At 51.5% G+C, this 22548-nt stretch overlaps 2 protein-coding genes across 4 annotated transcripts; one reads left to right on the top strand and one right to left on the bottom strand.

The window, feature by feature from the left end:
* The first annotated feature begins 763 nt into the window (after positions 1-763).
* On the top strand, positions 764-15606 carry RASL12 (RAS like family 12). Of its 2 annotated transcripts, none has more exons than XM_046009010.1 (5): positions 764-1194; positions 3264-3320; positions 8932-9005; positions 9709-9899; positions 12549-14309. In XM_046009010.1, the coding sequence occupies exons 1-5, from the start codon at positions 1092-1094 to the stop codon at positions 12922-12924; spliced, it is 801 nt and encodes a 266-aa protein (XP_045864966.1). In that variant the 5' UTR covers positions 764-1091; the 3' UTR covers positions 12925-14309. The 2 variants fall into 2 exon arrangements, with proteins under 2 accessions (XP_045864966.1, XP_045864967.1); XM_046009011.1 differs by lacking the exon at positions 12549-14309 and adding an exon at positions 15064-15606 and having other exon boundaries at positions 766-1194.
* Positions 14454-21522, bottom strand: SLC51B (solute carrier family 51 subunit beta). 2 transcript variants are annotated; one of them, XM_046009013.1, is made up of 5 exons: positions 21266-21522; positions 19910-20088; positions 17380-17593; positions 16405-16495; positions 14454-14798 (listed from the first exon to the last, which is right to left on the bottom strand). In XM_046009013.1, exons 3-5 carry the CDS (start codon positions 17474-17476, stop codon positions 14573-14575), a joined length of 414 nt encoding a protein of 137 aa, XP_045864969.1. In that variant the 5' UTR covers positions 17477-17593; positions 19910-20088; positions 21266-21522; the 3' UTR covers positions 14454-14572. The 2 variants fall into 2 exon arrangements, with proteins under 2 accessions (XP_045864969.1, XP_045864968.1); XM_046009012.1 differs by lacking the exon at positions 19910-20088 and having other exon boundaries at positions 21266-21518.
* Positions 21523-22548: the final 1026 nt, after the last annotated feature.

Here is a 22548-nt window from a genome sequence, read left to right as displayed (position 1 = left end):
GGAATTTTGGATTTATTTTCCCCTTCCTTTAGTACTATAGATGGGACACCAATGCTCAAAGAAGTGAGGTGACTTGCCCAGGGTCACCTCGTGAAGAGCTGGCACTAGATCCTAAGTGTCTGGATTTCCCTTTGCTCTGAGTCCATCATGACCAGATTTACCCTGGGTCCCCCCAAAAATGACAGGTGACCCCTCCCAGGCTTGTCCAGCAATCCTAGAATCATTATAGGCAAGAGAGGTTTTAGAATCAAATGCCCCATTTGCACACTAGGCGTCAAACACATGCAACTCATTAGCTGGCATAAGGAGAAAACTAATCCAGGATGGGTTAAGTTTCTTGAAGCTGGATCCATACTGACCATGAAATGTTGGTTAAGGCCTCTTCCTAGGAGCCAGGGTTCTGCCTGGGGGTTGCAGTGATTCCGGAGTCCCCATACCGAAGAGCAGGGTAATGTGGTGGGGGAAGTGTTGTGCCAGGGGTGAGCTGGTTGTAACTGTGACCTAGAGAAAGGCCAAAGCTGGGAGTTGAAGCAGGAAGGCTTCAGGAGGAGGCGGGGCCAGCTTTGTAGAACAAAGGAAGGAGTGAATTTTCTTGCAGGTGGTAAGAGATTGAGACGAGGCTCAGATAAGGCTGGAAACATCCCTTCCCTCTAGCCCCCTACCCAGGGCCACCTCTCCGGTCCTTGTCCTTCCCTGCAGCGTCCGGGGGCGCTCCGGGAGGTGACAGTGCCCGGCCCTCGAGGCGGAGCCAGCTGTGGGGTGCGCGGCCGGTCCGGAGCTCCCTCCCAGGCTGGGGAGCGGGGGTGAGCAGGCCCCGCGGGGGGCTCCAGCAGCCCTTACAAGGAGTGTTGCGGCTCTCCGGGCGGCCCCGCCCGCCGGCCTTCGCCGGCTCCTCCTCCCCGCCGGGCTGGGCCAGGCCGCGGGAACGCAGCCCGCTTGGCGCTCGACGCCGGACCCGGGCGAGGACATCGACGGGGCCGAGCCCGCGAGCGCCAGGGGATCCCGCAACTCGTTCTGCGGGGCCCCGACGGGCGGGCACGCTGCTCGGGGCTCTTCTACTGCCTACCCGGGTCCCTCTTAGTAGCCTCACCATGTCCTCGGTGTTTGGGAAGCCGCGCGCGGGCAGCGGGCCACAGAGCGCGCCCCTTGAGGTCAATCTGGCCATTCTGGGACGTCGAGGGGCCGGCAAGTCCGGTGAGTTGGGGGGGGGGGGCGAAAGGAAAGGGTTTGGGTGGGGACGTTGTGGACTTGCTTGCAGGCAGGCTCGCTCACTGGCTTTGGGGGCTTCCTGCACCCAGGGGGTTTGGGTCAGACAGCGTGATTTTCTTCTTTGCCTCAGTTTCTTTGTTGCCTGGTGCTCTCTCTACTTTGTCCTCAGCTCTTCCACCTCTCACCTGTGTTCGGTTCCTCGCCTGCTTTCCTTCTCTGCCTGTGACACTAGGTATCTCTCTCCCCTCTGCCTGTCTCTGTGTCTCCTGGTCCTCCGCTGATCTCTCCCTTGCCATTCTGCATCTTCCATCTCCTCTCCCTGGGGCCCCCATCAGCCCTGGGGACTAGCACCAAAGGGACCTGTTAGACACTAATCCGAAGCCCAGGCCCCTGTGAGCTTAGTCACAGCCTTGTTATTCCTCGGTTTAGGCCGGAGATGAAAGAAGGTGGTAGAGGTCACTGGCTGCTGGGATTTTCCGGGGGGGGGGGGGGGGCTCACTCCAATTCCCCTGGAATGGAACAAAGTGTGCATTCTTATCAAACGTATTTGTTTCAAGTCAGACCCTTCTTGACTTTCTGGAAACACATTGGACCGTGGTCCCAGGCGGCTGGGACTTGTTCTTGATGAACCAAGATCTTCAGTTACCACTTGAGCCCAGGTGGGAAGGGGGGAGGGTGTCACCACAGGCAGAGACCCAGAGAAAGGGTTCAGCCCTGACCCGCTGCCACTCGCAGTCCCAGGCAGCTGAAGGTAGGAAGGCAGAGGGGCTCCTCCTGGGGCTGTGTTACAGTTACAGCCATTAGTGACTGGCCAATGTGGGCTGTTAGCTATGAGTTTCCTTCCCCAGTGTATTCTTTGAGACTCCCTGGGATCCTACTCTCCATTTCTGAAACCAGCCCCCTGACTCAGAGAGGGGACTCTGAATCATGTTTTCCTACAGAAAAGATTTGCCCTCTTCCTTTTGAAAATCAAACTGTGTCTGTAGCTCTGTTATTAGTATCGTTTAGCCAGTGACTACATGTATGAAGGAATTTAAATTTTAAAGTATGTATTCCCTGGGTAGTAGTTTGCAAAATGACACTGTTCGGAATCCTGGGAAAGAATTATAAGGATTTTCTTTAAAATATCACATTACTTTTTAAGAGTCCAGCGTAATAATTGGCTGACCCTGAGCTTTATGTGGCTAAATTCTGAACAAAATCAGAGTCCTATAAATCAATTCCACCTGGGCAGAACTTCATTTTAAGTTTTACATTCTTCATAAGGCGCAAGACAGAGCCAAGACTTGAGACATAGGGGACCAAGGACTGGAGGGTATTTACTTGGGACTTTTTTGGAGTGTTTGTACTCCTCTCGGGAATCACAGACTGATCAACTCAGCTTTTACTCTTTGGCTTATAGCCAGAACCAGAATAGATGCCCCCCTGTTCCAGAATCTTCACGACTTGACCAGGGTGGGAGATATCTCCCTTCAGTTTGAGTTCCACCAGGCTGACCCTAAGGTAACATGGGTCCTGGACCCCTCAGTTTAAGTCTCTTCTTCTTTTTTTAAAAGATTTTATTTATTTATTTGAGAGAGAACAGAGCGAGCATGAGCAGTGGGGAGGAGCAGAGGGAGAGGGAGATGCAAACTCCCCATGAGCCCGACTCAGGGTTGGATCCCAGGACCCCAGGATCATGACCTGAGCTGATGGCAGATGCTTAATTAACCTGCTGAGCCACCCAGGTGTCCCCAGTTTGAGTCTTTATAAATACCCCTTAGGCTTGCCTCTCGTGACTTTTCTTGCCATTAAAAAAAAAAAAAAAAAAGCCAGGATGCAACTGGAGGGGCATGGTTCCTCATATTTCTAGTTTCTGCTGAGCTTCTCAAACCAAGTCCTCGGCTAGAGGACTAGCCTCGGCTAGACACAGTCCCCCAGAGAGCTGAGCTGAGTGTCAGCCAGGAGTCACAGAGGCTAGATAAGGCCTCCCTAAATGAGAGGGACAACCTCCAGGGGCTAGCAGCCAGACACGGTGGGGGGAGACTGAGCCAACTTCTTTCTGCTTCCTGCAGCTCTGACTGTGAAGTTTCTGACCAGGCGGTTTATCAGCGAATATGACCCCAACTTGGGTAAGAAACCACTCCTTCGCATTCCTCTTACTGTTGTCCCACTTGGATCCCTGCAACACACATGACTACACTGTGGTGGGCCCAGGCCTGACCAGGATCTATCATCTGGGGGCAGAGGGGAGGAGCCACCAGGATGACTCAGCCCATGGGACAACATGGTTTAAGTGCCAGAAAGACATCCTTCCACAGCCCACCCCAGACAACTGGCTTAATTAAGAGAACTGAGAGAGACTGATTTGCCCTAAAATATGAGGAATGATAACACTTAAAAAAAAAAATAGCAGAACGTCTGTAACTATTATTATTCTTTAAAATGGTCACTTATGTACTTTTTCAGAAAAGCTGGGCAAAACACTTGATCAATTCTGTAGTGTTACTGGCTTCTGACCCATTTTTGAACCACACAAGAAAACTTGTCTAGTTTTATAGACATATCATGGTCTGTTGGAAGAAAGGATGCTCTATTGTCAGTCAGAGCCAAGTTTAAACCCTAGCTCTGCCACTTAGTGGCTGTGCAACCTTGAAGCAGTAACCTAATCTCTCTGAGCTTCTGTTCTTCATCTGTAAAATGGGTATAAAGGTAGCTGTCTCAGAAAATTACTGTGAGGATTAAAGACAGAACACGTGTAAAAGATTTATCCTAGTATCTGATCCACAGTAAACACTCAATGCATGTCCATTTTTCCTCCCTCTCTCTCTCTTTTATTCTTTTTTAAGATTTTTATTTATTTGAGAGAGAGAGAGAGAGAGAGAGAGAAAACGAACAAGCAGGGGGAAAGGTAGAGGGAGAAACAGACTCTCCGCTGAGCATGAAGCCTGTGGGGCTCAATCTCAGGACCCTGAGATCATACCTGAGCCGAAATCAAGAGCCAGAGGCCCAACGAACTGAGCCACCCAGGCACCCCTCCTTCCTTTTTCCTTAAAGTTTACATTTATAACGTTTGTTTATTGCAAACCGTTCCTGAGAAAAATAGTGTGTCTGGATATGCTTAACCTTTTGAAAATGGGGGTTTGCAGTCTTGGATGGTTTTTCCCATTCATAAGAATTAAATAAGGCACTTGTGGGACCCCTGAGGGCCCTTTTAGGAAATGCAGGGCGATGGGGCACAGACTGGAAACGCAGCAGTACAGCGCTGGCCGCAGCATGCCTCTGATGGAAGGCACTGTGACATCTGGAGGAAAGAGCCCCTGAGCCTGTTGGTGCCCTCAGTTCAGGCTGGAATATTGAATCCCAGTGTTGGAGGAGGAAGGGACCTCAGGGCTATTGAGTCTGTTGGTTTCTAGAATTTTTTCCCTAAGTAGCAGAAGCCCTTCTTCCCAGGTGATCTTGAATAGAACCCTGGAATGTCAAACAGAGAAAGCATAGGAGATCTCTGGATTAAGTCAAGAGCACAGATCAGCCAACTGACTGACAGCCCCTAGGAGTTTGTTTTTCAGAGCTTGGTTTGACCACCTGTACTCTGACCCAACCCCTTGGTGCTACAGAGAAAGAATTAGGCCCAAGGAGCTGAGGCTTCCGGGCCAGGGTCACATGACAGGTCTGAGGGGACCCCATTTGATTAGCATGGGAGTGGGACACAGGGTGTAATTGTGTGCCAGCCAGGGGAGGTGTTGAGAGAGGCCATGACATGAAATCAGATGGAGTGGGGGAAGTGAAGATAGGGAGGAGGTGGAAAGGAAAGGCATACAAGCAGGGGTGTCTGGGAAGGGGAAAATGGAGATTTCCAAGGATGGTTCCTCAAAACACATATTCTACCTAGCTCATATGGAGAATACTTATACTAAAAAATATTAGCTGTTTCTCTGAAATTCAGATTTAACTGGTCATCCTGTATTTCCTCTGGCAGCCTGCCTCTAAGTGTCTTCCTCCCTACCCCCATTCCTTATCCTCTTTCAGGGTTCCTCCAGAAGAGCCTAGTACAGTGGTGGTTTGGGTTTCCTGATTGAGTAATTTTGGAGTTCTGACCTGAGAACAGAATGTGTGGTCACACTGTCCGGGGGGTGAGAGGGGTGGGGAGCAGCTCCACAGCGGTCAGTCGCCCTGGCCTGAGAGCCTGTCAGCTGGAGAGATGACGAGACCCTCTTCTTCAGCATTCTGGGAGGCCTGTGCCATGCCTTAGGAGTTCTGCCCCACCATCTGAATATTCTAGCCACTGTCCTATGGCTGGCCACAGCAATATGGGGACCCCAGGACCAGGACCTTTCTTTCTGTGGAGAAAGGTCTGAGCATCCAAGGGGAGGGTTAGCCACCGGGACATGTAAAACAGCTCCTTCTCTTCTCTAAGGTCTTCTTTGAACCCAGAGTGAGCTTCTTGAGCATGGAGACCTGCATTATTTATTCTCATTTCTAGCATGGAGTACAGTACTAGGCACAACATAGATGCTCTTAAACATGAGATTGGATTTTGGTTTTAGGATTAGCCTTTAAAGAAGAGTTCTATTTTCACCATTTTACAGGTGAAGATATTGAGGCAGAGAGAGCTCAGGGATTTGCCTATGGAGAACCTCGGTACAAAGGAAGATGGGTCCCATTCCAGCAGCTTTCCCATAAGAGTAGCATAATGCCCTAGAGGGCCTGGAATCAGAGGTGTGTGGTACTGGGCTCTTGGAGCCTCAGTTTCCCCATCTGGAAGATGGGGCCAATAGCCTGTGCTGCATCTGAGTCAGGGTCGTGGCTGGGAGAGCTGGTCGGAGCTGAGAGAATCAGTGTCTATGGAAAGACTATGCCTGTGCTGAGTGCTCCAGGAAGAGGCAGGGGTCCCCAGGAGAGCTTCCTCTCACAGAGAAGCTAGGGCACCTTGCCTGGTTTACCCAGGGCAGAATGACAGCTTCTCACCTCTCTTGCCCTCATCCTGCTCCAGCAAGGATATGGGCACCATTTCCGAGGCATCATCCTACACACACTGACCAGAGCGCCTTTAGTACCTTTAAAAGATTATTATTGGGGAAAGGTTTGGGAAAAGAAACTTCTCTCAGCATGGAAGTCCTCAGAATATTATTTAGAAGGACGAGTTGTGAAGCCCATGTGGATCCCAGAATGCTCTGGAGAGCAGGACTTGGTAATGAGAGGACAAGTTACTGTAACTTGGAAAGGACCCTCCACCTCCAGTCACCTCACTTGCCAAGGAGGAGGAAGCTGGATAAGATGATCTCCGAGGCTTCCCCCTGCTCACTTCTGCGTGTGCCACATCTGGACTGGGAGCTTCTGCTCTTCCCCTGTCCTCTGCCCAGATAGAGCAGGAGGATCAGCTGATCCCCTGAGCAGAGGGTGAGGGGTTCCCCACAAGGAGGCAGCCCAGCCTCGAAGACCTGAGTTCACATTCCTTCCACTGATGGGGTGCTTTGTGGCCATGGGCAAGTTCCCTCCTCCTCTGGGCTTCTTCTCTCTACAGTGGAGCTAACAGTAACCTTGAAAGGCTATTTGCTGTGAGGAACCCCAGGAGACCAACACAGGGCTAATAATTTTCCTTGGACTGGGAAGGACACAGTGCCTGTTTTGGGGTGGGGAGGGGATGGGGAACAACTAAAAGGGGGGCACCAGGCAACTTTGGCAGGAAAATAAAAATCTGAACAAGATGTAGGCATCTAGGAGCAGCTCTTCTTGCACCAAATATAGTTAAATGTTTGGGGCATATTTTCCATTAGATTTTTTTTTTAATCTTTGAATAAGAGCAGCTATTTATCCAAGTCCCCAAACAGGCTGGGGATGGGAGCTGTCTGTGATTCCTGCTGGCTGCTAGTGGACCTGGCATGTGTCCAGGCCTGGCTTGACTGCCAGGGGTTCTCAGAGACAAGTGGCTGTGAACTCAGCCAGGGTTCGGGTGGGTTGGAGGAAGGCAGAGAGGGCCCTAGTTCTGCCCATAGAGGTCTTCTTTGGGGTCACTTGGGGGCACAGGGGCATCCAGGGAAAGGTGGCAGCAAAGTGCACTCACACACATGGGCCAGTGGCATAGAGGAAGGTTAGAGATGGGGAGAATGATGGCCAATGTGACAATGAGGTCCTCTTTGCACGCCTGGCCAGTTGCACTTTCTCAGGTTTGAGGTCATGGGAACCAAAAAAAAAAAAAGCAAAAACTCGTGAAAACCAAATAAGGTCAGTGGTTTAGTTCATAGTATGGTACCAATGTCAATTTCCTGCTTTCGATCACTGCACTATGGTTATATAAGGTGTTAACATTGCCGAGAGCAGAGGGAAAGGCACACAGGAACTCTCTGTACTATTTTGCAATTTCCACATTAGTCTAAAATTATTTAAAAAAAAAAAAGAAAAAAAATCACCTAGGAATGTGAACCTGCCCTGTAAACTCAGGAGCACCACAGTTCCCACTGTCCTTGACCAGGCATTTATGGTGTGCCAGGCCCCATGCCTAAGGGCCCATCCAGTCCTCGCACAGCCCCGTGAGGGTGCGTGGACAAGCACTGGCACAGTGCCTGGCACAGAGTAAACTCCGGAAAACTTTTAGGCAGTGTTATCATGTTACCCCCGTTTTACTCTTTTTTTTTTTTAGTATTTTATTTATTTATTTGACAGAGAACTCTTTTTTTTTTTTTAAAGATTTTATTTATTTGTTTGACAGAGAGAAAGATCACAAGTAGGCAGAGAGGCAGGCAGCGAGAGAGAGGAGGAAGCAGGCTCCCCACGGAGCAGAGAGCCCGATGCGGGGCTCGATCCCAGGACTCCAGGATCACGACCTGAGCCGAAGGCAGAGGCTCAACCCACTGAGCCACCCAAGCGCCCTTACTCTTTCTTTTTTTTTTTTAAGAGATTTTATTTATTTGAAAGAGAAAGCTGGGGGGAGGAGCAGACGGAGAGGGACAAGTATACTCCACACTGAGCAGGGAGCCCGAAGTGGGGCTTGATCCTAGGACCCTGAGATCATGACCTGAGCCGAAATCAAGAGTCAGATGCTCGACCAACTGAGCCACCCAGGCGCCCCATGTTACCCCACTGTAAAGTGAGGAAACAGATTCTCAAAGAACTGCCATGACTTGGCCAAGTCACATAGCAAAAAGATAGCTGAGCTTGGGTGTGACTCCACATGTCCAACATAAAATATTCGACTGCACTAGAGTCTTCTGCTATTACTTGGTAAGGATTATTTGTAAACCTTCTCAAGGACTTCTGAATAGAGTCACGCACGGACACACACACACACACACACACACACACCCACACACCCACCACCGTATGTCGTATGCTTTTCTTTCCCGTCCTTTCTCCCACTGGGGGCTTCCTGCGGGCCATGGTCAGAGGGAGAGGGTGGGGAGGCAGTGCAACTGCAGAGGGCTCTGCTGCTAACCAAGCCCGTGGGCCACGCACTCCGTCCTGTAGGCTTGGTGGGTGGACCCAAACACAGTGCTATCCCCTGTGGCGTGCTCTATGACTGACCTCTCATGCTCTGAGCCCTGACAGGTAGAGCAGCATCTCCCGGCTGGGTGGTTCTGTCTGTGTCCTCCATTTGGGTGAGAGCCAAGGCCTTTCCAGTTTGTCCTAACTCAGCCAGCCCCGGAAGAGATCCCCCAGGGTCTAGCACAGGGTGGCTGGGACTCAGACCCAGTCTGTGACTGAGTGGCCTGGCCTGCCCGTGACCTGGCTCGCTGTCTGTTGCAGAGGACACCTACAGCTCCGAGGAGACAGTAGACCACCAGCCTGTCCACCTGAGGGTCATGGATACTGCAGACCCGGTAAATTACCCCTGTGGGTAACAGGGTATGTTACTCTCCAGGGTATGGAAAGCTGAGAGTCAGTGCGGGCTTCTCCCAGAGTGGAAGCCTCGGATGGGAATTCGTAAACTTAAGCTCTAGTTTGCTATGTGACCCTGAATGAAGCACTGACCTTTCCGGGCCTGAATCTTTTCATTTGCCGAGTGAGAAGAGATGAAATGGGGTTGGGGAGACCTGTGGGTGCTGGCATCAGCTTTGAGATCCTGTGCTCGAGGACTGGATGCTCGTGCACACCTGGAGGTAGGGCACGCGTGTTTACACCGTGGCCCCCTCGGCCCAGGCCCCCTCAGTACACACATTCCCTCTATGTTCTCACCACCCCTTGCCAGGGCTGGATACCAGTTATTCCCAGAGGCCCAGGGTCACCATCAACCTGACCCCAAACCAGCAGTGCCCAGGGACAGCTGGGTCTCTGCAGCAGCCATGCCAGAGTCTTGGCTCTGTGCCCCAGAAGCCAAGGTCCCCGAGCCTCTGGCTGGGTGGTGGGAGTGAGGCTCCCGAGACAATGCCTCCTTTCACACCAAGCCAAATCCACACTCAAGCACCCCTTTGAAAAGGGCTTGGCTGGGGAACAATATACAAAGGTGGAGGGAATGGGGCGGTGCGATGGAGGATCTCAGGTGAAGGCCTTCATCCCCAGCGAGGCTTTCCTCCTTTGCCCCAGGACACCCCCAGAAACTGTGAGCGCTACCTGAACTGGGCCCATGCCTTCCTGGTGGTGTACAGCATGGACAGCCGCCGGAGTTTCGAGGACAGCAGCAGCTACCTGGAGCTGCTTGCTCTGCACGCCAAGGAGACACAACGCAGCTCCCCAGCCCTGCTGCTGGGCAACAAGCTGGACATGGCCCAGTATAGGTGAGCAAGGACCGTGTGTCCTCAACTCTGGGGCTCACTGTCCTCATTTGGAAAGGCTGTGTGTCGTCGTCAGGGGTGTTGGGCTGCTAAGGAAAGTTATCCCCACAACTTTAGGTTAAAGTGTACAGTGTGCGTGGCCTTCTAGACAGGCCAGGGCAGGAAGAAAGAGCTTCTGGCTCACACAGGGGGTTGCACCCTCAAAGTCAAAAGAAAAGCCACTCCTTCCGTCCTCATGGGGCTTTGTGGTCTCTCTTGGCCTCACCCTTTCTTGCCTGTCTATATGATCTTCCATCCTCATTCCCCATAGCTGGCTGGTTATTACTCGGTGCCTGGTTCCAGTTCTGAAAAGAAAGGCCGTGATTGGCTCCTAGAGTCAGTTCTGGTCCAACCAGCTCTCGCCTCACCCAAGTGTGGCCCCAGGCTCACTCCCACCATTGGCGGTGCTGAGGGCAGCTTTTCTTTGAATGGACTGGACTTGAACCGGAGGTCACAGATTGGGCCAGAGGACAGATTACCAGCAAACACCGCAGCATTTTGCTTGGCGAGCAGTGTTTTAAAAGACCTGGAACTGGAATGCTTTGAGGAGGGGCACGCTCTTCCCAGCTGACCGTAGGCCTTACCACTCCCCGTGGCTTTCCTCCACTCTCTCCATACATTCCAGTTGCTTGCCTGGGCCCTGAAAGCATGACGCTTCCACCTGATGACTAATCCCTGTGCCCTTCTCTAACACTGACATTTGTCCTTTGTGACCTGTCCACCTTCAGAGTCTGGCGCCTTCCACCCATCTTCCGTCTGCCCCTCCCTGCCAGTCACTCCTGCTTCCCTGGACCCTAAAGGCCCACTGACTGGGATAAGGCAGGAGGGGATCTTTGGTGCAGAACAAATCAGATGGGCAGTGGGAAAGGGACGTGCAATCCCATGACAAGAGGCCTCTATAGGAGGCTTCAAAAGCCATCAAGCCCTCAGACCAAGACAAATTCCATCTCAGGGAATGAAGGAAGTTGTGTCATCTTAAAGCCAAAAGGTGGTTTTTGAGGAATCCTAGAACCCATGATGCCTGGAAGAGGGGTCAGAAGACTAGATGGTAGTAAATCTGTCTTCAGTATGAAGGGGGACACTAGACTGCTGTTTTGATCCCAGTCTTTGAAACCACAGGGATTGTCCAAAAATGGTTGGGGAGCAAATAACAGTGACTATGGGGCTCAGACAGAGCAGCTTCATTCCCTAAGGAGAGTCGTGGTTTTCCCTCATTTCCTTCTTCGACCCAGGCTGGTGGTGGGTCAGGATTTGATGCGGTCAGTCTTGTAGCTGAGATTGCCATGCTGTCATGATTGCCTTGCAGCCACCTGCTAACTCGTGGGTTAGAGCAGTGGTTCCCAAGCCGCCGATAAATCGTCAGCAGGCTGCTGCACAACAAGAGAGGATCATGTGATGTGCCCGTGTCTCCCATTCACAGACATGTATGCGCACACGGGGTGCTAGCTTCTGGAAACTTAGGACTCACGTCCCCACAGTGAGAAATTCTTAGACTCAAGCTCATCATAAAAGCAAAGAACGTGAAGTATTCCTTCAAAAGGGGTTCCTCAGGAAGCAGTGAGCTTACAGACAAGACGCCAGCCCTGGGCAGGGAGTCCAGATGCTCTGCCCCTGGCCCTTTTTGGCCCAGTCACTCTCCAGTCTGATACTCCCCTGGGGAAGCTAGCCCACTCCCAGCCCCCTTTTCTTGCCAAATTAGCCTTGGGCCAAAAACCTCTTCCCATCAATACCTACCAGTCTCAGGGGCTGTGCCACTGTCTGCAGGAATGGCCGGCAGGGCAATCAGCAGGGCAGGGTGGTCGCCGAGATTCAGCCAATGGAACCTTGGCCGCAAGGCCTCGGGTACCATCATCCCTTCTTTCTTCTGGACATCTGAGTGACCCAAGAGCCAGTCTTCTTCCTCTCACCTTGATCCCCATGGCTTTCAGTCCAGAAACTTCTAGGACCTCCCCAGTTAAATAAATAGTCGATCCCGTCAGGAAAGACGGTATAGGACAAAGCTGACAGTAGGTGTTGTTCCCTCTTCCCTTCTTTCCCTCTTTCCCATGAAATGTCACCCTTGCTCTCCTCTGCCCCTCCCCTGGACAAGCAACAACACTTTCTGCATGAGTCCTGAGAGCTCTGCCAACCACAGGCATCCTGAGGCACCTCACCCTCCCTCCTCTGGGGTCTCACACCTTTCTGTCCAGATCCCTGCCTTTCTCTGGAGCTGATCCCACAGGCCAGGGTGGAGGGTGGCTTATTTCCTGACCGAGGACCCATGCTGGCCTAGAGGGAGGCAGGGCTGGGAATGACCATCTTCTTCCAGCCACAAGCAGGGTTTAGCCAGTAAGCTGCTCCCTTGCCCACGCTTTGGTTCTGAATTCTGGCTTCAGTGACATCAGCCATCATTTACTGAGCCCGGACTCTGCGCCAGGTACTCCACCGGGCACACAATACAAACGGTCTTTCTTAATTCTTTTGGCAACCATGTGAAGCCAATGTCATTATCACATTGTACTGATGAGATGCCTGCAGGTCCCCAAGCCCGTGAGTGGGGAGACAGTGTAGGTGTGGGCCTGCCCGACTTGAATGTGTGCTCCTGACCCTGCCTCGCCCTGCTTCCCCCACCAGGCAGGTCACCAAGGCAGAGGGCGCAGCCTTGGCAGGCAAGTTCGGGTGCCTGTTTTTCGAGGTCTCAGCCTGTCTGGACTTTGAGCACGTGCAGCATGTCTTCCACGAGGCAGTGCGGGAGGCACGGCGGGAGCTGGAGAAGCATTCCCTGGCCCGGCCCCTTTTCATCTCCGAGGAGAGGGCCCTGCCCCACCAGGCCCCACTCACCGCCCGACATGGGCTGGCCAGCTGTACCTTCAACACGCTTTCCACCGTCAGTCTGAAGGAGATGCCTGCTGTGGCCCAGGCCAAGCTGGTCACTGTGAAGTCATCCCGAGCCCAGAGCAAGCGCAAGGCGCCCACCCTGACCCTGTTGAAGGGCTTCAAGATCTTCTGAGGGCACCCGTCAGGATCCCAGGCTCAGCAGCTGGGCAAGGCTGCATGATAGGGGCTGGCTTCTCACCACCGCCTCTCCCTCTGTCGGAAGAATAGTCCTTGCCCTCTGGTGGACAGCTGACCCCTCTTCCAGCACCAAGTAATATCCCAGACACCCAGTTTACTGTGTGACCTGGAGGGATAGGCAGGAATGCTGCTCTTCCTCGCTCCAGGCCTTGGTTTCCATGGTAACCGCTGTGTTCCCTGACCCCGAAGGGAAATAGCCCCTGAGACAATCCAGAGACCTGGGGTCAGCCTGAAGTGGAAGGAAATTGCAGTGTCCATCATGGTGCCATCAACCCTTCCTGCTCCAGCTGCAGCCAGATATGGCCCCTAGTGTGCCGCTCTGGATGGTCCGTAAGCGTTGGCCTGAGAACAGGCCGCAGGAGGAGCAGCCCTGAGATCCTAGCACCACCTGGTGGACAGGAAGGGCAAAGTAGCTATAGCTTGGGGGTGGGGTGTGGCTTGACCCCGGCCCTCTTGTGGTCCTCTGACTTCATAGAAGCCCCAGGCAACAAACCCCACAGTTTACCCAAGTAGAGTCTAGTTCAAATAATCCTATGCGACAGGCTATGAAACCAAAATTCCCAGGAAGGGCTATTTCCAATACTTTGCCTTTCAGTGAGGACTGGGGGCTCTGGGGTAGGGAGCTTCCAGTGGGTTTTTCCCCGGAGACAGGGCCCTCTTATTTTCCCATCTTAAATGAAGGACTCTCTCCACAGACCTTCAGGACCAGGCTCCTGAAGTCTAATGATCAGAGCTGCAGAACAAAGTCAGTCTAGTGACCAGCACCCAGGACTCCCGGGAGCCTACAACTGGGGTTATCAGACCCCCGGTTGGCACTGTCAGCCTGCCCCAGGCTTGTAGGTAGAAACACAGTACAGCATCTATAGTCTGGTCTAGCAGGACCCAGTAGCAGGACCCTTCGACAGGGGGTCTGAATGTTCAAAGTCCACTTTTGAAAGATAGAAGCTAGGGCATTTGGGGTTCATACAGCAGGGGTTTTTTGCATACATTATTTGGGGTCACCGCCACAGCTGATAGAACAGCACTGTGGCTCAGATCGGGATACTCGCTTGGGATCCCATTGCTTGGGATCCCATTGTTTAGTACAGGATCTATAGTTTTCTAACTCTATTTACCTTGGGGCCCCTGGCCCCAAGGAAATCTCTCCTGGACCCTCAGGAGATAAGCAGGTAAGCGGGAGGGCTCTGCCAGGAGGAAAGGATGGAAAGGGGATTCCAAGCCCGGAACCCTGCTCTTGGCAATTCTAGGACCTTGGATTAAGAACAACAGCTCTAACCCAGACTTTAGCCCCATTCTGTGGATGGAGAAGCTGAGGTAAGAGGGAGGCTGTGAACTCCCCAAGACCACAAGAGGAGTCCTAGCCAGGTTTTCAGACCCACAGGCCGGCTATGGATTTCACACTCCCGCTCCAAGCCGCTTGTGCTGGAACACCACCGTTTGAAACAAACTATGCAATTCCAAATGCCCACTTCCAGAAGCATTTTAATAAAAAGTGGGTCCCCCCCCCCGTAACAGAATATTAGTTTGATTGCAGTTCATTCATCTTATCTGCTGACGACATGGGGCAGGGCTCTGAAATCTCACTAGGTCTCTGATTCTTGTGGGTCTGGAAGGAGAAACAGTGACACATCTCTCTCTTGTGTCAATTTCTCGAACTCAGTTTCCACCTGGCCTAAATTGTGATTTTCTGAAAGCAAAGTCTCCCTTAGGGTGTTCAGCTTATTGTCATCTCTGGTTTCAACCTCAGCCACGTCTTGGACTTCTGGAGTTTGATTTTCTGGTTTGTTTTTCCCCAGGAGCTTTTGATTTCTGGGAGGAGAGAAAACACTGTTGAATCTGGGTTCCTTGTGCTGGGGGTACTGGGTTGGGGGCAAGACCAGGTTTCCCAAGTGGATTACCATTTGGGGGAGGGGGAGATCCTGTAGGCAGTTCTGGGAACTAATAGGGGAGAAAGCCACGATAGTTTGGTGTTCTTTTTAGCAGAGAAATGGCTTATTCTCGCCCGTGCATCATCTCACTAAATCCTCGTTGCCGCCATGAGCTTAACTCTTATCGTGCCCTGCTCCCCTTACAGGTGGAATGGAGTTCAGAGAGGTCAAAGATGCACATACTTTGGACCTGATTTAAGTCTCCTGATTCTGGGTTCCGTGTTCTTCTTATCCCATCCCCACCTTTATCCACCTCAACCCCCGACAAAATACTTCAGGAAGTTCCTGACAATCTTCCTGCTTCTAGGTGCTTGCTTTTCCAAACCAGCCCCACACACCAGTTGTGTTTCTAAAACCCTGGTGCGCACACATTACGCCTCAGCTCAAGCACCTTTAGTGGCTCCCCACTGCCCGTGTCCTTAACCTGACATTGAAGACCCAGCCTTTCTTCTAGTAACTCCCCCAAGTGTCATCCCTCTGAAGGTGCTTTTACTCAAAATACCTCTAGGCTTCCTGGCCATAGGGGAGGGACCCAGCTGTGGTAACGGCTAACTGCCCAGAGGACCTGCTCAGGCCACCGGGGGAGCAGCTCAAAGTCTGCTGCTCCCATGGACAGCCACTTTGTCCCTGAGTTGACCTTGCTGAGGCCGATGCTTCCTGAGGCTGATGTCCCTGAGTTGACCTTGCTGAGGCCGATGCTTGCGGAGGCCTTTCTTACCAGAAGGTAAGAAAGGCAAGATCACCTTTTGAGAAGCTACACCTCTTTGGTTCCTTTTATATCCTATATCTATACTAATCTTGCCAAAATAGACCTTTCATGTCCCTGTGCAAAGCCAGTCTCTGGCTCCCCAGTGTTCATGAGCTAGAACCCAAATTCCTTGCAATGGCACGTAGGACCCATACATTCTGGGTCCTTCCCTCCTCTTGCCCTCCCTCCCCACATCACATTCTGCAGCCATATGGGCTGGCCCTCCTCCTCCAGCACCTCAAGCTTGGTGCCTTCTGTCCCTCAGTCTAGAAGGCCTCCTCAGGGGCACCTGGGTGGCTCAGTGGGTTAAGCCGCTGCCTTCAGCTCAGGTCATGATCTCAGGGTCCTGGGATCGGGTCCCACATCGGGCTCTCTGCTCAGCGGAGAGCCTGCTTCCCTTCCTCTCTCTCTGCCTGCCTCTCTTGTGATTTCTCTCTGTCAAATAAATAAATAAAATCTTTAAAAAAAAAAAAAAAAGAAGAAGGCCTCCTCAGCCCACTCTCCCTCTCTTTGCCCTGAAGGCCCCAGATCCCACCACTGTGCTCCCACACACTATGGCCCACGCTGAACAGCCGTCACTCTGAACTAGTTTCCCCACCAAACTGTAGATTCTATAAGGCTGCATTTTACTATCCCAAAGGGTGGCTAGCCAAGACCCCTAGATGACCGCTCCCTAGATTTCCCCTGGGAGGGCAGATCCCCCCACCCCCCAGAGACCACCCCCAGACCAGCTCCTCACCTCCTTGCCTGGATGCTCCTTCCCAGGAGGATGAAACTTATCACGCCCACCACGCCCACCAGTGCAAAGATGGAGTAATTCCAAGGAGAGGCTGGGGAAGGACACACGGACGGAGCCTTGAGGAGAGTCTGCGTGCCCCTCAGGCCCACTAACATTTGGGGCTTGGGCTCAGACTCAGCTTATGGCATCAGTCATCCCCTTCGGTGAGCCAGGTGCCTTAGAGACTAATGAAGATTAGCCCCTGCCCTGTGGGAAATCCAGTGTGGGGGAGGGGGAGAGGGAGGGACAATTTCTGCTCTGCAGAAGCCCTAATCTAATGAGAGGGGGCAAGGAAGGGGTGGGAGTGAAACCATGTCCCACAGCTGGCAACAGAGAACACAGAAAGTGGCTAATCTGAATTTGGATAATGAGACGTGTCGACACCATACCAAAATGAGGCAGGATCCAGCCCCAGGGCTCTTGCATTGGCTGTTCCCCTTACCAGGATTGCTCTTCCCCCACATAATCTGCCGGGCTCATCTGCAAGCCCTTATTCAAATGTCAGCTTCTTAGTGAGGTCTTCCTTGACCGTGGTACCTACCCTTCTGTTCCCTTTCTGTGCTTAATTTTTCTCCGTGTTGCTCATCACCCACATGCTATGCATTTTAGTCGTTTGTCTTGTTTATTTTCTCTCTCACTGGAATGTGTGCTCCACAGAGGGCAGAATAACCCCACTGCTGAGAACAGTGCCCACAGAAGGAACTTATTAAATACTTGTGAATGATCCGATAAATGATGAAAATGAATGACCACGCTCTGAGAAGAAGAGAGAGCGGTTAGGCCAGATCCCTGTGGGAATTAAGACCCCTTGGCCTCAGTTCCCACCTTGGGGGGAAATGTGCAGCCTGCACTGGAGGAAGCAGCTGTGTCGGGGGCCGGGGGGGGGGGGGGGGAGCGGGTTCAGCCAGGCCCCACCCCTGATCCCGCATCACCTACCGTCTTCTACCCGGAAGAACCAGAGCATTTCTTCTAGCAGTTCCTGAGGCACCGTGGTACCGGCTGGGGCTTGGATGACCCCCTCTCTGTGGTCCATGCCCCCCTGCTCCTGGTTGGGATCCGTTTCTGACAACAAAATCCTTAGGTCTCTGGGGTCCCCGGCTGCCCTCCTGGCCCCCTAATTTCCGGACTCTGAGCAAAGCTCTGAAGATCACTGGAAACAAAGCAGAGAGCATGACCAGATAGCCCACCCCAGTTTGACCTCTGTGACCGCCCAAACCCAGCTGTCCTCTGGCGCACAGTTGCTGGACCACGCTCAGGGCAGGTGGAGTCTGGAGAGGTAGAAAACGTCGAAGCAGGAGTCACTCAAGTCTTTAGGAAGACTTATTACACGTGGAGAAAAGCGTTGACCTGGGCTTGAGGATTGAGTCGCTGACAGGCTAAGGGACCCTTGAAGGGGACATTTTCTACTTTTCCCTGTCCAGCACCCTCACCCAGCTTCCGCAGCCCTATGTGCTCCGTCACCCTGGTTCCTGAGCAAATCGTCCCACCTCTCACCATTGATTTTTGTGTGTCAGCCAGTAACAGGCCCCCATGTCCCCATCAGGGGCGGGCCTGTCAGTCTCTCTCCTGAACACGGGCACACCTATGACCTGGAGCTGAGAATAGGAAGATGCCAGACAGAGGTCATGGCCAGCACTTGCCACTGAGAGCCAGGCACCACGTAAGAACCTGAACTCATGCTCCTGGGATAAATCCCCTCCTTAATTTGAGCCTGTTCCCATTCCTACAAAGCAGGTTCAGAGCTATTTCGCAAACCTCCGTCGGTCCCAAACAGCCACACATCTGGACATCTTCTTGTACTGCCTGCACTATTACTACTTAACCTAAAAATTCCCACTGCCCAAATTCAAATGAGTGAAGTAGGTGCTATTGACTTCGACAACGTATTTTCTTCAATCCAACATATCCCAAGTAGTCTCATGTCAATGTAGTGAGTATAAAAATGGTTGAGGGGCACCTGGGTGACTCAGTTGGGTGGGCAGCTGCCTTCGGCTGGAGTCATGATCTCAGGGTCCTGGGATTGAGCCCCACGTTAGGCTCCCTGATCAGCAGGGAGTCTGCTTCTCCCTCTGTTTTTCCTCCTGCTTGTGCTTTCTCACTTGTGTGCCTTTTCTCTCAAGTAAATAAATAAAATCTTGAAAAAATAAAAATGGTTGAGATATTTTACCTCTTTCATACTTTGAAACTGGGTGTAAATTTTACACCTATTGCATATCTCAGTTCTGACTAGCCACATTTCAAGGGCCCAGTAGGCTCATGGGGCTACTGTGTGATACAGCCCAGGTCTGTGCCCAGGCTAGGCCCAGGCTGTGACAGCTGATTCTCCAGCTGCTCTGGGCTCCCGGCTTGAGGACAACAGACCATGCGGAGTGAGCCTTGGGCTAAGAGTCAAGGAGCTGGCCCTTGCTCTGGCTCTGCCTCCCGTTAATTTGTCTAGGCAGATGACTAGGTCCTCTGAAGAACAAAAAAGGAAATAATAGGGAAAATAAGATTTCTGTTCAATAAATAATACTATCAATACTATCCCTACACATTTCCAGTAGGGGTAAGATACTTACAATGCTCAAACTCAAGAAAAGACTGTTATCTAGAATATACAAAGAATTCTTGCAAATTAACAAGAAAAAGACAGGAACCCTAATAAAAGATAAAGGATGTAAATGGCAATTTACAAAATAGGAAACCCCAAAGGCTAGTAAGCATATGAAGAAACGATCAATCTCTGGTAATCAGAAGAATAAAATTAAAAGAAAAATGAGGGGAGCCTGGGTGGCTCAGTGGGATAAAGGCTCTGCCTTCAGCTCAGGTCATGATCCCAGGGTCCTGGAATCGAGCCCCGCATCAGTCTCTCTGCTCAGCAGGGAGCCTGCTTCCCTTCCTCTCTCTCTGCCTCCCTCTGCCTACTTGTGATCTCTGTCAAATAAATAAATAAAATAAAATTTAAAAAAAAAATGAAATAGGACTTAGCATCTATTCAATGGACTTGGTTTGGAAGGTAGATAATTCTGCATGTTGGTGGGGCTCTGGGCTATAGCCTCAGACGCTAACAGAGGGAGTATAGACAGGCAGCCATCCTGAGAGCAAATCAGCCAAAGTAAGTAAACACACCCCACAACACAGCAGTTCTGCTCCTGAGAAAGTATGTATGTACATACGTGTGTGTGTGTGTGTGTAACACACACACACACAGAATATTGAAAGAGGGGAGCAGAGTCGGAGGACTGATGCTACCCAACTTCAAACTTCCTGTAAAGCTACAGTGAGCAAGACAGTGGAATTAAAACTAATCAGAGAAGAGTACACATTTGCATGTGGGCTGATGTCCACAGGGGAACCTGGGGTCATGGACACATAGGCATAGGAAGGGGTGAGGGATGTCTCCTGTCACCCTCTGCTCCCCAGCTATAGTTTCATAAATGCAGTGATAGGATTCCTTGTTGCTCGGTCCCTAAAGCCTTATACTTACTTTATCCTTTGGCTTTAAGTGGCTTCACCAGAGATGCCTCCCCTGCAGGCAGGCAGGCCCAAGCAGTTTTGCTGGAGGCTGTACTTTGACATTGTCATGGAAACATTTCAGACCCAGGCCTGCTGGCTCCTTTGTTTGCAGACCCCCTTGGGGACTGTGTCTCAGCTGGCTCTGGGGCACTAGGTGAGGAAGAGGAGCACAACTCATGTTCTTCCTAGACTTCCTAAACCAAAGTTCTTTGCCATGCCTACAGCCCAGCCTTGCTGCTGGTTTTTTCCTTTCCTTTGGGTGTCTGCACTCTGTGGGAAGCAAGTTTTTCTATGCGGGAGCCACTTTTTTGGTACAGGGGCAAGTTGGAATTTTCACCCTGTTCGGTGCCTCCTTCCATATGTTCTTTCTTCAATCCATGCGAAGTGGCTCTGGCCGCCATCATCTCCTCGATGCCACAGGGCTGCCTCCCCAGCTCTTGAGCCCATGGGGGTAGAGCCTCCTCGGAGGGGACTCCAGTTCTCTGGCATGGCCAGAGATATGGGCACGTGTGCTCGATGGAGGGCAGACAGGTGTGAGGGGGGAGGCGGCGGGGAGTTACCATTGTTGCCCTTTGGAGCTCGGTAGGAGGGTGGACCCCAGGGCTTGGCAAGAGCCCCTTCTGGCAGATTTGGAAATTTCCAAATAAATCCCTGTTTATTGGTGGTTAAAAAAAAAATTTGTTTTTGGGGTGCCTGGGTGGCTCAGTGGGTTAAGCCGCTGCCTTCGGCTCAGGTCATGATCTCAGGGTCCTGGGATCGAGTCCCGCATCGGGCTCTCTGCTCGGCAGGGAGCCTGCTTCCCTCTCTCTCTCTCTCTCTCTCTCTCTGCCTGCCTCTCTATCTACTTGTGATCTCTCTCTATCAAATAAATAAATAAAATCTTTAAAAAAATTTTGTTTTAAATTGTATAATATTGTTATAATAAACATATACCAACAAAAAACCCAAATGACAACTTGATTCCAAGTCTCGAACTGAGAGTCAGCCCTCCCTGGTTGTGTTAGATGCCACAGGAAGAGGACACGTTTCCTTCAGAGCCCTGATCCAGGTTCCTTCTAGAGTGAGCATCGTATTGTTATACCTGCTTCTAAAAAATTATTAACCCAAATTCAAGATTTATTTGGCTTTCATTCTTCCATTCATGTCCTTTTCCTATTCCAGGGTCCGACCCAAGATATCACAATGCACTGACTGAGTCGTCATGTCTCCTTTGGCCCCTATGGGAGATTCCTGTGTTTTACACAAGCCTTAACCATCTACTGCTGGACTGCCATTCCTGTCAAAGACCCTGAGCCACCCATCCCCATGGGAGGTGGAAGACACTCACCCTGGATCCCGCTTCTGGGTCCCGCCTTGATCTGCTGCTGGGAGCAAGCACTGGTTTCTAGGTCCTTCTCTCACAGGAGCACCAGATGGTCTCTGCACCTGAGCGCTCCACAGAGCTCTCACGTACGGGGGCAGGGCTGCAGAGCCTGTGGCCGAGGGGCCCTTCTGAGAGCTCTGCCCTTAGCACACGCCCCGGCCTGGAGCCTCCTCCTTCACTCCAGGGTGAATGACCTTTTGAGTGAGCAGCTCTGGGTGGCAAACTGGCTCCACCTGACTTCAAGATCTGAAGGAACCAGGAGCTTTGTGCTTTCCTTCTTTCATGATCCAGAAGAACCAGGAGCTCCATGCTTTTCTTCTTATATGTTGGCCTTGAGTAAAAAAAATACACACACACACACACACACACACACACACACACACTCACACACTCTCTTTCCAGTTCAGGAAATGGGCTGGGAGGACCCTTGGTCGGGGGGTTCTGCTGTGGCTGGGGGTATGTAGTATGCCCACCCCAGGTCTCTGTTTCCTGTTCTTATCAATATTTAACCACAGTGCAGAGAGCCAAGCTTTGCCTTTTATAGCCTGTGCTTTCTCACAGTGAAGGTCATGGCCTTGTGTAAATTCTCTATAAGGAGCTATAAAATAAGACCTTTCAAGGGCTAGGCTAGGTTGAATAGGATCATGTAGGGATGGGGAGGAATTGGTGGGGAAGCAGAGTAAGGCCAGACTCATTCGATTCTGATTATTATTGGGCTTTTCTTCCTCCTGGCTCCTTACATTTCCAGCAACCTTTGGAGTTGGGTCAGCAAAGAGTTCCCATTTCACAAATAAGCCAACAGGTTGAGTGAGATCAAGTGAGAGGTCCAAGTTCCTCCTTGAGTTAATACTAATTAACAGTGTGGATGACAGCATAGTGCAGAGGATAGTGCAGAGGATAGTGCAGAGGAAAGGAGACCTCACAAGGAAACTAGGTCCTGCATGGAAATCAGCCCCTCACTGTCTTGAAATTCATTCACTCAATAAGTGTTACTTCTGGGGCATCTGCATGGCTCAGTTGGTTAGCATCTGCCTTCCGCTCAGGTCAGGATCCCATGGTCCTGGGATTGAGTTCTGCATCAGGCTCCTTCCTCAGTGAGGAGCCTGCTTTTCCCTTTCCCACTCCCCCTGCTTGTGTATGCACACTCTCTCTGTCTCTGACAAATAAATGAATAAAATCTTAAAAAAAAAAGTGAGGAGGGGAAGTGACAGGAGATAAAGTTGGAGGATGGACAGAAGCAGATCGTG

Source organism: Meles meles, chromosome 6, assembly GCF_922984935.1.
Source record: "Meles meles chromosome 6, mMelMel3.1 paternal haplotype, whole genome shotgun sequence".
In the NCBI taxonomy this organism is placed as follows: domain Eukaryota; kingdom Metazoa; phylum Chordata; class Mammalia; order Carnivora; family Mustelidae; genus Meles; species Meles meles.
The sequence above is the reverse complement of the archived record's forward strand: the minus strand, read 5'-3'. Positions and strand labels throughout refer to the sequence as shown.